This window comes from Crocodylus siamensis, chromosome 1 (genome assembly GCF_052110815.1).
Source record: "Crocodylus siamensis isolate JL-2025a chromosome 1, ASM5211081v1, whole genome shotgun sequence".
In the NCBI taxonomy this organism is placed as follows: domain Eukaryota; kingdom Metazoa; phylum Chordata; order Crocodylia; family Crocodylidae; genus Crocodylus; species Crocodylus siamensis.
The window spans coordinates 401,162,861-401,177,475 of NC_143395.1; the positions used below are offsets into that span (position 1 = coordinate 401,162,861).

The window sequence follows — 14,615 nt, forward strand, 5'->3', positions numbered from 1 at the left end:
TTGGGGTCCAGGGGTGGCCGTAGCACTGCTGGTGCCTGCACTACCCTTGCCCTGCTCAAGCTCTAGGGTGCCCTCCTCACTTGTCCTTCAGGCCCAGATGCATTTGGTTCATTGAAAGGGCCCCAGATGACCCCAGTTCTTCTAGCCACCAGCAGGTCCCTCCCAGACTGCGCTGACCTCATTTCTTCCCTTAAGTCAAATGGTACTCAGCCTTTCCATGTCCCAGGGCACCTATACCTTCTCCCCATCCCTATGCTCAAATGGAGAAGGGGTGTGTGGCCTGAGCCAGCATGCTGAGGTGGGGGTCTGCCCCTGGCCTGCAATGGACCCCAGCCAAGGTCTGTTGGGGAAGTGGGGAAAGCAGCCCCTGCCAGGCAGCCCCTGAAGGGGGTCCCTGTCCCCTCCTTCTGCCCCCCACAAAAGGAAGTCTTCTTCCAGGTGGGCCATAAAAAGGTTGGCATCTTGTGGGGCCATTTTGGTGCCGGTAGCACTGCCCGTGATCTGGAGGAAGTGTTGGCTGTTGCAAGTGAAGTTGTTGCATGTGAAGATGAAGTAATAAATTCAGTAATATCTGGAGGGCTGCACTCTGAGATGTAATCATGCTCTTGTCAACATGTGAGGCAGGCTTGGATGCCGTCCTGGGGTGGGATACTGCTATGCAAACTGGTACTGTCCATGCTGGCTAGTAGGGTGTCCGCTGAGAACGTGGTCTGTGTTTTTGAATTTTCCTAGAAAGTGTGTTGTGTCTTGGCCCAAACTTGGTCCCAGCAGCACCCAGAGGCCAAAGGCCTGAACTACAGAAATAGCGCAGCAATGCCTGGGGGCAAAGGAAGGTAAATACAGGTCTTTGAATCCCTGGGTATTTACACGCCACAAATCCACAGATATGGCGATGTCCAAGCAGCTTTAGTTTAATGTGCTGAAAAGACTTATAAAGCTGTGGGAAATCCCACTCCTGTAAATACAAACACAGTTGCAAAAGCATAAATGGGAAACCTCATGGGGTGTACAAATGCTTTGGGTGACCAGAGGTTTTAGGGTGGATTCAATGAAACCCTGCATTTCCTCAGGCAAAACCCCTTTATCCTGAAGCAGGCTGCAGCTGCAGGGTGGAGCCAGAGCCAGCACTGCATGGGAGTCTTCTTGGCGGCGGGGGGTGGGCTGGGATTGGAGCGGGCACAGGCAACACTGGGAGGAGGATGCAGCCACCCCAGATTTCACTGCAGCTCCGTTCCCAGTCCCGTGTCACCATGCAGTGGAAGCCTGCCCTTGCCCTGCAAACAGATCCAGAGGGCCCCCCATCTCCCCCATGCCTCCCCCAGGGGTGTGCACAGAGCTGCTGGTTCTGTCCTGCATCCTGCCCCCCCTACCTCAGCTTGGCAGCACCTACCCCAGCCCCACTCCCTCCCTCACTCACCCCAGGGGCCTTGATCTCCCCCCCCATAGCCCTTCCCCCCCACAGACTTACCAGCTGCATGCTGCACTCCGGGCCACAAGCATGCTGTGGCTGCACATGCACGCAGCACTTCCATTAGATGGATGTGGTCAAAAAACCTTTGGTTGTCTCTTTGGAAATGTTGTATGAAGTTTGGGAAGATATCCAGACTGATCTGGCAGGCTTTGAACTGGTGCAGCATGTGTTGGTTCCTCCTCGAGCTGGTCTCTCTCACAGTAGGGAGGTGCAGGAGATGGTTTCCGAGCTGTTCTGACATCCTGCAGTGCTGGGATGCGTGTTTGGGCTTGTGTCCAGTGTCTGACAGGGACTGTGATAGGACTCAACCCAGGAAATTGAGATGGGAAGTGTTGCCCTCCTGTGGCTTACGGTGGGCATTGAGAGGAGGTGGGGGTGGGGGGCGGCTCAGTGCTGCCCTCCGGTGCCTTCAGCAGGATACTGCAGCTGGGGGAAGGTGTGATGTGGGGTTACACTGGGGTGGGGGGCATGACCAGGCCCAGCCAGGACACTGATGCAGAGGGTGCAGGGGAGGTTAATCCCCTTCCCTGGTCACATGGGACCCCAGCCAGGGTCTGCCATGGGGGTAGGGGCAGCCCCTGGGCCCTGTGTCCACCCAGCTGCAGGCACTGAGCCTCCTTGTGCTCTCTGGGTGCTTGAACATGGTGTGTATTATATAGATATACGTAATGAAATGGCACAAAAAAATCACCATTTTGCTTGTTTGGATGCATGTGCAAATAAACATTGACTTTTTTTATTGGGGTCGGTTTCAATTTGTCATGGCAGGTTGGACCACCAAAGTCATCAATGTGTACAGGCACCCTCTCTGCCCCTGCCTGGGCAGCAGGGTTTCTTTGCTGCCGTCCTTGGGGCTAGCCTCTGTTCAGCTCCCTGAGCTCCGTCTGCTGCCTCTTCTCTCATTCAAGTAACAGGAGCCCAAGCCCCCTGCACCCACCCCAGAGCCAGCCGCAGCTCTGCACCAGGCACTGGTGGTCTGTGGAGCCACCCCCAGTGCCCCAGCCCAGAGGCAACAGGATCTCACCCCCTTGTTACACCTGGCTGTGACCTACCTGTGCCACATCAGGGCTGGGCAGCTCTGACCCGCATCCTTTACAGCTGTCAGCGCACGCTGTGTAGTTGAGGGCAGTGCACCTGGAGGAGACAGTCCCTGCAGTGCTGGTCACTGTGGGAGAAACTGGAGCTGGAGGGCGGTCAGATAGGATCAGCCCCTCGAACGGAGACAACCAGGCTCCCAGCTCCCCCGGCACCAGCTACCAGTCCCTGCTCCTCTTCCAGAGTTGGAGGGCCAAAGGAAGACACCATGTTGCTGCTCAGCTGCTGTGCCCCATGCAGCCCTGGTGTCTCACGCAGCCCCACTACCAGAGATGGCACCAGTATCCCCAGCACTGTGATGCTGACTGGGAGGGGAAGCAGGTGTAAGTGCAGACAGTGAGACACCCGAGGGGTGCCTTTCTGAAGAGTTGCTCCCCTAGATCCTGGTCTCTCCCCATAGGGCCTGTCTTAAGCATGTGGTCTTGAGGTGTGTGACTGCAGAAATATTCTTTCTGGGGCTCTAAATCTGATACTGTTAATTAATGCAGTAGAGAAGGGGATGTGGGTAGTGGAGGACCTACCTCCTGTACATTCCCATAATGCACTTCCCTGTGTGGTCAGCCTTCATGCTGAAGCCTTTCATGCTGCTGGTTGCTCTACACCAGGGCTTTTCAACCTTTTTTTAACACATGTACCCCTTCTGCCTCCAAATTTCAGCTCATTTACCCCTTAATATTTTTTAATGTGTTCAAGGGCTGGAGGAGCAGATAGAGGCCCCCAAGGTGAGGAAGAGAGTAGGGCTGGGGCTGGGGCTGGGGCTGGGGCAGGTGCTTCACAGCTGGGGTGGAGCGTGGGATGGAGCCACAAGAGTGGCTGGTCCAGGGGGCGCGAGGAGTGGGGGGGTGGCTCCCGACATTGCGCACACCCCGGTGGAAGCCCAGGGGGCACATGCCCCCCAGATCTGTGTGGGGGTGGAGGCAGCTGCTGCTGCAGGCTGGACTCTGCACCCTTCTGCCACTGCCTTGAGAGCCATGCGATGCCATGTGCCTGCTGCTGCCAGGAGGGCAGGGGACAGACACACACAGATGCAGACATATACAGATGCAAACACGGACACACATGCAGATGGAGACAGAGACAGATACACACAGATGCAGACACGGGGCTGCCCGTTCTCTGAGGTCGCCCCTGGGTGCAGCACTCCATGGACGGGCACCCAGCACCTCCCCTCTCCCAGCAGCTGGGGCTTCAGTTGTGTCCCCTCAGCCTTGTTCTCCATGGCTGGGGCCCCAAGCTTTCCCTGTGCTGCCCCCACATGGGCTCGGCTCTGCCCCTGACCAGCCTGGCAGCCCTCGGCAGCACCTGCTTCCTGGGCTGGGACCTTGACCAGAGCCTGGAGCTGTGTGTTTCAGGGTCTCACACACTCCAGCTCATGTACGGCTGCGAGCTCCACAAAGACAAGAGCACTGGAGGCTACATGTGGTTTGTGTAGGACTGGGGAGACTTCATCAGCTGTGACCTGGGAATGTGCATATTATAGATTGCATTATAGAAAGAATAGAAAAGGACTTTGATCTTGTGTCTTGATTTGCCCACATTTAACACTGAACTCACCACCTGGAATCCAGCAAAGGGATGGGTCATGAACCTGAGATTGTGAAGGAATAATGCAGAGAAGTTTAATGGATAGCTCACCCTTATCAATCCAAGGCCTATTAATCACCATTCACTTGTTGGCAGGTGAGCTGCACAGCAGCCCCTTTGCCCAGAAACAGAAATGGAGGCAGAGGAAAAAGTTGTAGTGTGAACTTGCAGTGGCTCCATGAGCATGGGGCAAGGTCCCTTGCACCTACCACGGGGTTAGGGTGTGCACCGGGGCAGTTCCTGTGCTAAGCCATGTACCGTGGAGCAATTGATACCAAGTTCAAACTCTAACTTACCTTACAATAATGTGCCCATGTGCCCACAGCCTTGCTCACGGTTCTGACAACTCCCTTTAGGTCATGGGCACTCTGGGTTTGATCCTTTAAGGGAAAAAAATCACAGCAGGAGAGCAAGGAGCACAGGCTTAGCAAAGACCTTTCCTGCCATAGGGGCCCAATTCCAGAAGCACGTGCGGCTGAGGCTCCAGGCAGGGTGGTGCATTTGGAAGAGCTCCTTCTGCTGAGCTTGCTTATGCCTGTGGGGCAGCACCTGTCTCTCTCAGCCTGGTCTGGGCTGCACCTACCTGCTGCCAACACAGAACTACAGCAATGCTGAGCGGGACTGTCTGCTGTGGGAACTGTGCCAGCACAAGCCCTGGTTGAGCTCTGCTTGTATCATCACCAGGGAACACTGCTTTACACCTGACAGGACCTTCCCAGCAGCTGTATGCACTGCCAGCACCCCCATCCACACCTACCCTGCAGCCCCTCTAGGCCAGGGATGTCTCAGGCTAGAACCAGCCCCTGGGGCAGTCTCGCACCCTGCAGAGCCTATGTGTGGGGGGAGGCTGGTGCTGATTCTCTACCCTGGCTCTCTCTCCTCCTGGGCCCAGGGGCTGTTGCACTGGAGCCACACCCAGGCCCTGCTGAGAGCAGGGAGGTAAAGGTCCTGCCCTGCCCCAGGCTGCACAGACTGCTGCACTCGGGAAGTGAAACCCATTTGTATCTGCTGTTCCCGGAGCAAGGAGCCATGGCTGCGGGGGACCTGGTGGGGAGTTTCCAGGAGGAGGTGACTTGCTCCATGTGTCTGGACTATTTCACGGATCCAGTGATTCTTGAGTGTGGACACAACTTCTGCTGTGCCTGCACTGGGCAGTGCTGGGGGGAGTTGCAGCCTGACGTCTGCTGCCCACAGTGCAGGGCAACGGCCCCACACGGAAACCTGCGGCCCAACTGGCATCTGGGCAATGTGGTGGAGCTGGTGAAGCGGCTGAGGCTGCAGGCGGGGAGGGAGCCCGCGGGGCTGCATGTGTGCGAGAGGCACCAGGAGGCCCTGAAGCTCTTCTGCCAGGAGGACGAAGCCCCCATCTGCCTGGTGTGTGATAGATCCTGGGCACACCGAAATCACACTGTAATTCCCATGGAGGAAGCTGCCCAGGACTACAAGGTGGGAATGTCTGTCCCGGCCCGGGAGTCACAACTCTAGCCGTTCTGCAGTCAGGCAACCCCAGGTGTCCCAGCACTGGGACCAGAGCTGGGAACAGCCGAGGATGGGCCCAGGCACATGGCTGGAGACAGCGGTGGTGGAGGGATGGGGCAGGTCCAGCCTCTCCGGCTGCAGTGTCCTTGGGGCTGAGGGCGCTCGCTCTTGGGGTGCGAGCTGAGGGCAGCACTCACGCAGCCTCGCTCTGTGCAGGGAGGGTTTTATTGCTGGGCTCAAACCAAGGGCCCAAACCAGGCACCAGAGCCATGTCCTGTGTTTGCAGGAGCGGATCCGGAGCCGCCTGGAGCGCCTGAGGGAGCAGAGGGAGGAGCTGCAGGGCCTGAAACGTGCCTGGGAGCAGGAGAGCGAAAGGCTCCTGGTAGGTGCCCAGGGCAGGGATGGCAGTGGTGAGGCAGGGCAGGGGTCTCTGCTGCTCCCTGTGTCTGGAACTGGGAGGAAGTTGGGGGTCAAATCAAGACTGCAGGGCTCAATCTAGTACTTTCATAGTGTAAATGAACAGTGACAGTGCTGAAATCAAGAAGAAGTCTGAGGGTTGACACTGGCAGAAGAAGAGCAGCATCTGGCCCTGCCACCAAGGCTGCGCAGGGAGGGGAAGGGCAGTGCAACCGCATGCCATGCTCTGGTCTCTGTGGGTCGGGGTGGACCAGGGGGAGGATTTTGCTTGTCCTGGCGTCAGGCCTGGCAGATGTTTCTGGTGCTCCCTCAGCAGGTCAGGCAGGGTCAGCAAGGGGAAGGCTCCTGCATCATGGATGAGTTGGGGCAGCACTGTGCTCTCAGGGCCTGGCCCTGGAAACCCCTGGGTCCTGGGGGCCCTGCTGAAGCCGCAGTGCTGGGGTGGCTGGGGGTGGGCGAAATTCCCCTCTTGGACCGGCAGGACTGCGTCCCCCTGAAATGCCCTGGGCTGGACCCTGTGGGGTGGGACTGAGGCCTTCTCTGCAGCCTGGAAAAGTCTTGGGGACATCTGCCTTGAGTGTCCAGTTCCCTCTCCTTACCCCTGTCCCCATGGCCCTGCCCTGCCCCTGCACGGCTCTGCCCACCCCAGAGGTGGACGGAGGTAGAGAGGCAGCTGGTGGTGTCCGAGTGCGAGGGGCTGCGCCAGCTCCTGGCTGAACACGAGCAGATCCTGCTGGCTCGGCTGGGAGAGCTGGACACAGAGCTTGAGAGGAGATGGGAGGAAAATGCTGCCCGCCTGTGCCAGGAGACAGCCCGCCTGAGCATCCTGATCACGGAGCTGGAGGGGAAGTGTCAACAGCCAGCGCCTGAGCTCCTGCAGGTGAAACAGGGTCAGATGTGCCCCAGTGCCCGGCCCAGAGAGGAGCTGGCCCCTGAGTCCCAGGGAGCTCCCAGGGTGATGCAGGGTTGGGGGGCATTAGGGAGCATGCCGGATCCCAGGGCTGGAACTGCAGGGACACGGGCTGGGGCAGCTGGGGAGGCAGGGTGGGATAAGAAAAGGCTGCTCCTTCTCCTGTCTTAGTCCCAGGCCCAGTGCAGAGGGGCCAGGGTGAGTGAGGCCGTGCTCCTGGAGGCACAAGGAAGGGCTGCACTGGGCTGTGACAGTGACTCTGTTCTGTGTCTTGTCCCCTCCAGGGTGTCAGAAGCGCTATGAGCAGGTACGTTTGGGTGTCATCTCACCCCTCTAGCCAAGGCTAGGCTGCAGCCCCCTGCCAGCAGCCCCTGACTCAGGGACAGCTTCTGCGCTGGATCCAGCCTTCTCCATCCCTGTGGCCCTGTGGCTGCTGCTGCCACCCTGTGCCCCAGCCAGGGAAGGGGATCCCACCAGCCTGGGCTCAATAAGCCCCTCCCTGGTGCCAGGCTGGGACCTGGGCTCTGTAAAGGCTGGAAGTCTGTCCTGGCAGAGGGGCCAGGGGTTTGTGGGGAGGGAACCGAGGGCCTCAACCCAGGCCCCAGTGGGCAGAGACCTCCCAGGGACCTGGCCCTTGGACGCTGGGAATGAAACTGAGGAGCAGCTTGGCCCACAGATTTGGCCGCTCAGTCCCAGGAGCAGCCTGTCCCTGTCCCAGAGGGCGTTGTGGTCAGGGCACATGTCAGGGGGGCTCAGGCTGCCTCTGCCTGGCTGCATTTTTGCTGAGGATGGACCAAGTCCAGGGCCTGTTAGGAGTGTGAACATCTCCAATCCCTGCACTGTGTAGGCAAAGCCCTGGACCACACTCGATGACACCAGAAACCAGGTCTTTCCCGGTACAGCTGTTCCCTCTGACACTGGTGCAAGCTGTACAGGGAAGAGTGGTGCTTTGCTGGTGTGAGCAGTGGCTGCACAGGAAGGGTTTGCTGCTTGACACCTGCTGGCGTAACTCTGCCTGAAGCCCTCTGAGTATTGGCTTCCCCTCCCAGTGCCAGGACTGGGACCCAGCAGCCAGCGCGGGCACCGACTGGAATGTCACACAGAGCCCATGCCCGGTGCCCCAGCTCCCAACTTGGCTGAGGAGCAAGAGGAATAATTGTCTGCGTGTCTCTGCAGGGGCGAGGAGGTGACACCTCTGCATCCAGCCCCTGAGTTCCCTGAGCTGGAGAAGAGACTCTGGGATTTCCTTGGAGAGGACGAGCTGCAGGAGGCTCTGACAGGATTCCTGGGTAAGGGGCTCTCCCAGACCTCTGTCTCATTGCACTGAGGTAAAGGCAGGGGAAGCTGTGCAGCTGGGTTATCACAGCTGTTGTGTTCATGTTCCCAGAGGACCAGAGCTGGGCTCAGAGGCCTGTGCTCCAGCCCAGAGTGCCCCAAATCCTGGGAGCGCCCTTGGCACCCCAGGTCCCAGGGCTGCACTGGGTGGACTCCATGGTGTTGAGTGCAGCCGAGCACATAATTTGTCATTTCAAATCCATGTGGGTCTGCTGCCTCCTGCTCTGGCCCTGGGCACTTAGCACAGGCCTGGTGCTCTTGGCGGTCCTGGCTGTACAGAAGTGCCCTGTGTTTCCCTCCCTCTGAGACTTGCTGTTCAATGCTCTTACCTGACACTCGGAGCTGGGACTGTGGAGCCAGAGGCCCCAGTCTGAACGGATGCACACAGGGAGGGAGCTGGGGCTTCACTTGCCAGTGGTGTTTGTGGCGGTGCATGAATCCCGTCCTGGAGCGTTCCCAGCTACAGCTGCCAGCAGGGACCTGGGGGGCGGAGGTGAATTCCCTGAACAACCCCAGCAAGTCCTCACAGGAGGGTTTGCACTCAACCGGAGCTCGAGGAGAGCCGTTCGGAGGGGAAAGGGCCATTTGCTGTCCAGCCCTCCCTGGCTGCATGCAGGAGCTCAGAGGGACCGTGCAATCCCCCTGCACCCACCTGTGATCACACCCAGCCTTGGGGGGCAGAGCCCTCCCCGTGCATCCCTGCGGGGCAGAAGGGGGGATGGGGGGTCCCTTGGGGAGGGTCCTGGTGGCTCAGAGGTGAGAGATGTGACCACAGACAGAGTCTACTGGCCCGGACCTCCAGAGAGGATGTCTGCTCGACATCTGCTGAGCCCTTGGACTCCACCAGCTTGTGCATTAGGCCCCATCCTCACCAGCTCCCTGGGGAATGGCAACCTCTGGATGAGCTCTGGGACTGTTAACTAGCGCTAATATTCGATCAAGAGCGGGATGGCCTGATATCTGTTTTCTCTTCCCTTGCAGAGAGGATGGCTGCAGAGAGAGGTGAGTCCTGGGGGAGGAAGGGGAAGGGAGGGAGCACCTGTTCCCATGTCTGGGCAATTCTGTGCTGAGTGGTGGGAAGTGATGTCTGGAGCAAAGAAACCATCCTGGGGTCACGTGAGGGGGGCACAGGTCAGAACAGGCGAGGGAAGTGTGGAGCCGTTCCCATCATCACCCACAGGGAGACAGTGCAGAGCTGGGTGCTGGGGCAGGAGGCCCAGGGGGGACCTGGGAAGAGCAGTGGCTGCACTGTCCGGTCTGTGTGCAGCTGTGAGATGACAGCGGTGCGAGACACAAACCCCTGGACCAAGTCGGGTGGTGGGAAGGGAGGGCTGAGAGCTGAGACCCCAGACACCAGGGCATGGAGAAGCGATGGCTTCACAGTAACACCAAGGCCCTGGTGCCCCTGGTGTGACCCTGGGATTTCCCTGCCTGGCCAGAACCTCTAGGCCAGGCAGATGGGGCAAGATTCAGCTGCTGAGGGGACCCTCTCTCTGGGACTCCTGCATTGTGGGTGCTTTACTTCTTCCCTGTCTGCTGCAAGGACATGAGGCCGAATGCTGCAGCCCTGACTCCCCCTTTCACAGTCTCGCAGGCAGGCTCAGGGGTTTGGCCAGGTGGGGACAGCGGAGTTTGCCCCAGGCTCTTTGAACCTGCTGCGGTGACTCTGGTGTGTGAATTGTCACCGCTCTCTGCTGCTTGATTTCAGGATTGAGAAGAGCCCGAGGACATGCAGGTGAGTGAGCTGTGCTCAGATCAGTGACCCCAGAGTTGCCCTCTTGGAGAGCTTTGTTCCCTGTGGCCACTCATGCCCCAGACATGAGCTTTGTTGCTGTGAGCAGCAAGCATCACTGCATCCCCGCTGCCTTCTCCCCTCACCGTCCCCAGCCCCGGATGCACTGTGTGCACTTGGCCCTGGGCGGGGTTGGTCCCTGGGCCATATCAGGCTTAAGAGCATGTTGGTGTTGCAAAAAATTGCGGGTCGTTTCTCAGGGAGGCACGCAAAAAGAATCTCAGACACACACTTAATAGCAGCACAAAAGGTGTATTTGCAAATAGGGTCGGAGCAGAGCCAAAGGACTCAGATTACTCCGCACCCCTGAGGAACTTTTTCAGCTGGGTTTTATCCCTTCCCTCCTGGGCACGTGTGCAGAAACAGGAACTCTTACAGCTCATTTCCGGTTCATACAAACATGTATGTGACCACGTCACTTCATCCATCGCATGTATATTATAATTAACTACTTAAGTATGCAGGGCGGATAGGTGAATATGCATCAGCTAATTGCGCATGCTCAGAAAGTTCTTTAGGTCACCAAGAGTTGAAATCCCCCCCCACCCCCCTTTCAAGGACACAGTCAGTTGAATTCCAGCTTCTGTAATCTGCATAAGAAAACCAGGAGGAGTGTGGAGGAGAGAGTGATTTAGCATAAGAAAAACTGTAGCAAAGCTAGCTAAGAAAGAAAAGCCCTTGGCAGTGTTTTTTTTGCTTATCAGGTACGAGATGCAAACTGTGCAGTTCTAACAACACTCCATTTCTAACAATATTATAACAATACTCCATTTACTGTGCATTTCTAACAATGAGATCCTGAGTCCATCTTGACACCATGTGAGCCACATGTAGCTCCTTTTGTTACTTTTGGTCTTTCCTGTCTGTGAGGCCCAAGCACTCAACCAGAGCCCAGCAATCCCATGGGCCTTCCATGGGAGACTTGTGCCTGGGTTTGGAAAGATTAATAGGTCTGTTCTTAAGGGGTTTGATGACCCAGGTCAGCTGTGTGATCCCTGAGGCTCTCAGAAATGGTTCAGGCTCTTCAGGGAAACCTGGCATTTCCCTTCTTTGCGTCCATGCACATGCCCAGGTGTGCAACTTATAGTTGCAGTTCAGGAGGGTGATCAGCCTCTGGTTCTTCAGCTCCTCCCTTGGACCCTTCTTGTACAGGAGGGTTAGGAGGCCCCGCTCCCTCCCTGCTCCCAGCCAGCCCTCCTGCAGGCGCTCTTGAAAGAGATCCAGCAGGTCAGGACCCACCGCGTCCCAGAAGGCCATGTAAAACTCCTTGGGCAGGCCGTCCAACCCAGGAGTCTTACTGGTCTTGAAACTCCAAAGGGTCCTTGAGCGCCTACAGTGTCCAGTCCTCCTCCAGCTGCCACTGCTCGTCCTCTGCGAGAGTCCAGGGGAGGCTTTGCAGGCACAGCTGCATGGCCTCCAGGTCTACCAGCATGCCGTGCTTCGACTGGTGCGCCCCTCTCCCTCCGTCTTTCAGGCATGTCATGACCTCCTCCTTGCTCTCAGAAATGATTCAGGCTCTGCATGGAAACCTAGATTTTCCCTCTCTTCATGTCCCTGCACATGCCCAGGTGTGCAGAGCTGTTGCCATGCCATGGTGGGTGAGATGAGCCTGGAGCCAGGGTGACACTGGGAAGGGCCTGCCCGAGGTGAGTTGGCACCCAGATTGGGTGTGACAGCCCCAGCCCTGCAGGTTTACCTCAGCGCTGCCCTGGCTCTGCCGCTGGCTGGTTCTTGATAGCACGTGGGGGAAGGTCCCATTCATTCCCTGAGGTTGGCACCAGGCTCTGGGAGCAGTGCGCATGCTGGGGATGCCCAGGTGCAGCTGGAGCAGGTCTGCAGCTCCTGGCCCAAGCAGGAGAAATTTCTCTGGGCAGATACATCAGGCTGGAGTTAAGTCTCAGTTTTGAGCCTGGTGGTCAGGATGGGAGCAGGGGCTGATCTCCGAAGGGGAAATCTCAAAGCAGGTCATAGGGACAGAAAAGAGGGGAAGGCATCCAGATGCTAGGATTTCCACCCCTAAGGCAATCAGATGTGTTTGAAATCCTCCATCTGTCTGTGCAGTCAGGTGCAATGGGGGTTTCTCCATGTAACAATGTGGCCCCAGGGGGATGGGACTGTGCAATACTTTGAGGGCAGGAGGCCCCTGCCTGGCTGTGTCCCAGGTCCTGTCTGCATGGGATGTCCCTGGCCCAGTTCTTCTGTCCCAGTGCAGACACCTGAAGCAGCTGCACTGCCTGGGGTGACCTGAGCTCCCACTGCAGCTGAGCCCAGAGGGAGGGGGCAGTCAGTGGGGAAATGCCTCTTTACCTCCTCTGTGGCCTCAGACTCACCAGCAGTGGGCCCTGTTCTCCGGTGCCTAGTCCCAGTGTCAGTGCTCCCTGAGCCCTTCCCTTTCTCTCCCCACGCCGGGAGCCCAGCCCTATGCACGATCCTGCCCTGGGCTGGGCTCTGCGGGAGGAGCTGGTTGTGGGGTGCCCTGGCTGCAGACCTGTGCCCACAGAGCTGGGGACATAGGGGTCTCTGCTACGGCAGAGCAGAGCAGCCCAGCCTGGGGTGCGCAGGGGCAGGCACCGACCTGCTGTCAGCAGCAAACCAGGCGACCCAGGCCCAGAGCACAGAGACTCCCGGGCCCTGCCCTCTGCTCACCCTGCCATCCCTTCCCCCGGGCAGGCTGCTCTGGGCTCCTCTGCTCCCTGCTGTCTCCCAGCCCGTTCACCCCCTCCCTGCAGCCTCCCTGCCTGCCCCTCCTCACCCCCTTCCCCATACCACCTGCGACACCAGCTCATGGGGGAGGTGCTGCCTCTCTTGCCCCATCACCCCCCAGCTGTGCCAGTGGGGCCAAGCAGCCCGGCCTGGGGTGGGGGAGGGGCAGGGGCAGGGCAGTGACCTGCTGTGATGACATCACCTCATGGCCCTTCCCCTCCCACCTGCCCTGCCCCACCCCTGGCACCTGCCCCTCTCCTCCCCCCATGGGTGCAGCCCCCGCTCCTCTTGCCCCCGCTCTGCCCCAGGGATGAAGAGGCCTAGTGGGAATGTCCCGCTCTGCCCCGGAGCCATTTCCTATTCCCCCCATTTCCCCTCGGGGCGACGGTGGTTTCCCAGCAGGGACTGACCCATGATTCCTGGGATGCAGCGAATTTGCCGTGATCTCGGGTACCCGCCTGCCCCGGCCCTGACCCGTGACTCTCTCCCCAGTGGACGTGACTCTGGACCCAGCCACGGCTCATCCCAAACTCGTCCTGTCTGAGGATCGGAAATGTGTGAGACATGGAGACACCCGATGGGATCTGCCCGACACCCCGGAGAGATTTGCTCATTGTCCCTGTGTCCTGGGCTCAGAGGGATTCATGGGTGGGAGGCACTACTGGGAGGTGGAGGTGGGAGACAAGACGTGCTGGGCCCTGGGCGTGTGCAGGAAGTCTGTGCACAGGAAGGCGGGAGTCACACTGTCATCTGGCCATGGATACTGGGTCGTGGGACTGCGTGATGGGGGATACAAGGCTAGCACCTTCCCCTCGACTCCCATCCCCATGTGTGTGCAGCCCAGGCAGGTGGGGATTTTCCTGGACTACGAGGCGGGCAAGGTCTCATTTTACAATGTGACCGACAGGTCCCATCTCTTCACTTTCATGGACACCTTCTCCAGGACCCTGTGCCCTTTCTTTTGTCCTGGTCTCAATGATGGGGGCAGCAACGCAGCTCCCCTGATCCTGTGCCCAGTCCCAGCCCAGCGCTGAGGGAATCCCTGTCCCTGCCATGACCCGTGGCACAGACTGCCAGCCCCTTGGTGCCCCCGGGGTGGGGGGCAGGGCTGGGGTCTGCATCACAGGAGCTGCTTCATGTCCCACTCCCACGTGCACACCCTGGGAGGGACCGGCTCCAAGCCCTCATCCTTCACGTACAGATCCCTGCTGTCCCCGTGGGTTTGTCACTTGGGGACTTTGCTTTCCTCTCTCAGCACTGTCCTTCTCCCTCTCCTCTCCCCTCCCTTCCCTCCACACCCTGTCCTTTGCTCTCTGCACCTCCTGCCATAGCGTGTGAGGGGGTGAGCGCATGCTCATGAAAGCTGATGCGTCTCAGAGTCCGTGAGTCAAGTGGTGCTCAAGCTTTCTGGTGTGCGAGTCCAGGGCCACGCACCACATCTAGGGACACACGTGTGGTTGGACGGCACAAGTGGACCCCCTGTGTGCTATTGTGTCTTACCGTATTTCCTTGCACTGTCCCTTCCAGGCCAAGGCCCCCATGTTCAGCATTGCAGGGTTCAGTTGCTTGTGTCAGTTTTGCAGCACTGGTGAATCCATTTTTGCTGCCACGAGGAGCCAGCGGGCATTTGGTTCTTCTCATGCACCAGGACCGGGCACAATAAATAACTGTTACTTCAACTCCCGAGTGAGCAGAGTGTTGTTGCTGAACTCACAACTTATCATGTGGCCCTGTCCAGAGTGTGCAGGCTACAGATTGTGGCTCTGCCTTGGCCTTCGAGCAAGCCACCACGTCCCCAGCACCTCTGGAGCAGCCCTTGTGCTGCTCTG

At 58.6% G+C, this 14,615-nt stretch overlaps 1 protein-coding gene across 1 annotated transcript; it reads left to right on the top strand.

Annotated features, from left to right (window-relative positions):
- Positions 1-5,179: 5,179 nt before the first annotated feature.
- Positions 5,180-14,316, top strand: LOC149875326 (zinc finger protein RFP-like). The gene is made up of 8 exons (XM_090031768.1): positions 5,180-5,596; positions 5,916-6,011; positions 6,696-6,926; positions 7,241-7,263; positions 8,133-8,245; positions 9,273-9,293; positions 10,000-10,026; positions 13,279-14,316. Exons 1-8 carry the CDS (start codon positions 5,180-5,182, stop codon positions 13,818-13,820), a joined length of 1,470 nt encoding a protein of 489 aa, XP_089887894.1. The 3' UTR covers positions 13,821-14,316.
- Positions 14,317-14,615: the final 299 nt, after the last annotated feature.

Bases quoted from the DNA above. Each gene is read 5' to 3' on its own strand.
- LOC149875326 (XM_090031768.1), top strand. From the start codon at position 5,180: ATGGCTGCGGGGGACCTGGTGGGGAGTTTCCAGGAGGAGGTGACTTGC. The intron at 5,597-5,915 runs GTGGGAATGTCT...CTGTGTTTGCAG, and splicing joins AAGCTGCCCAGGACTACAAG to GAGCGGATCCGGAGCCGCCT. The intron at 7,264-8,132 runs GTACGTTTGGGT...GTGTCTCTGCAG, and splicing joins GTCAGAAGCGCTATGAGCAG to GGGCGAGGAGGTGACACCTC.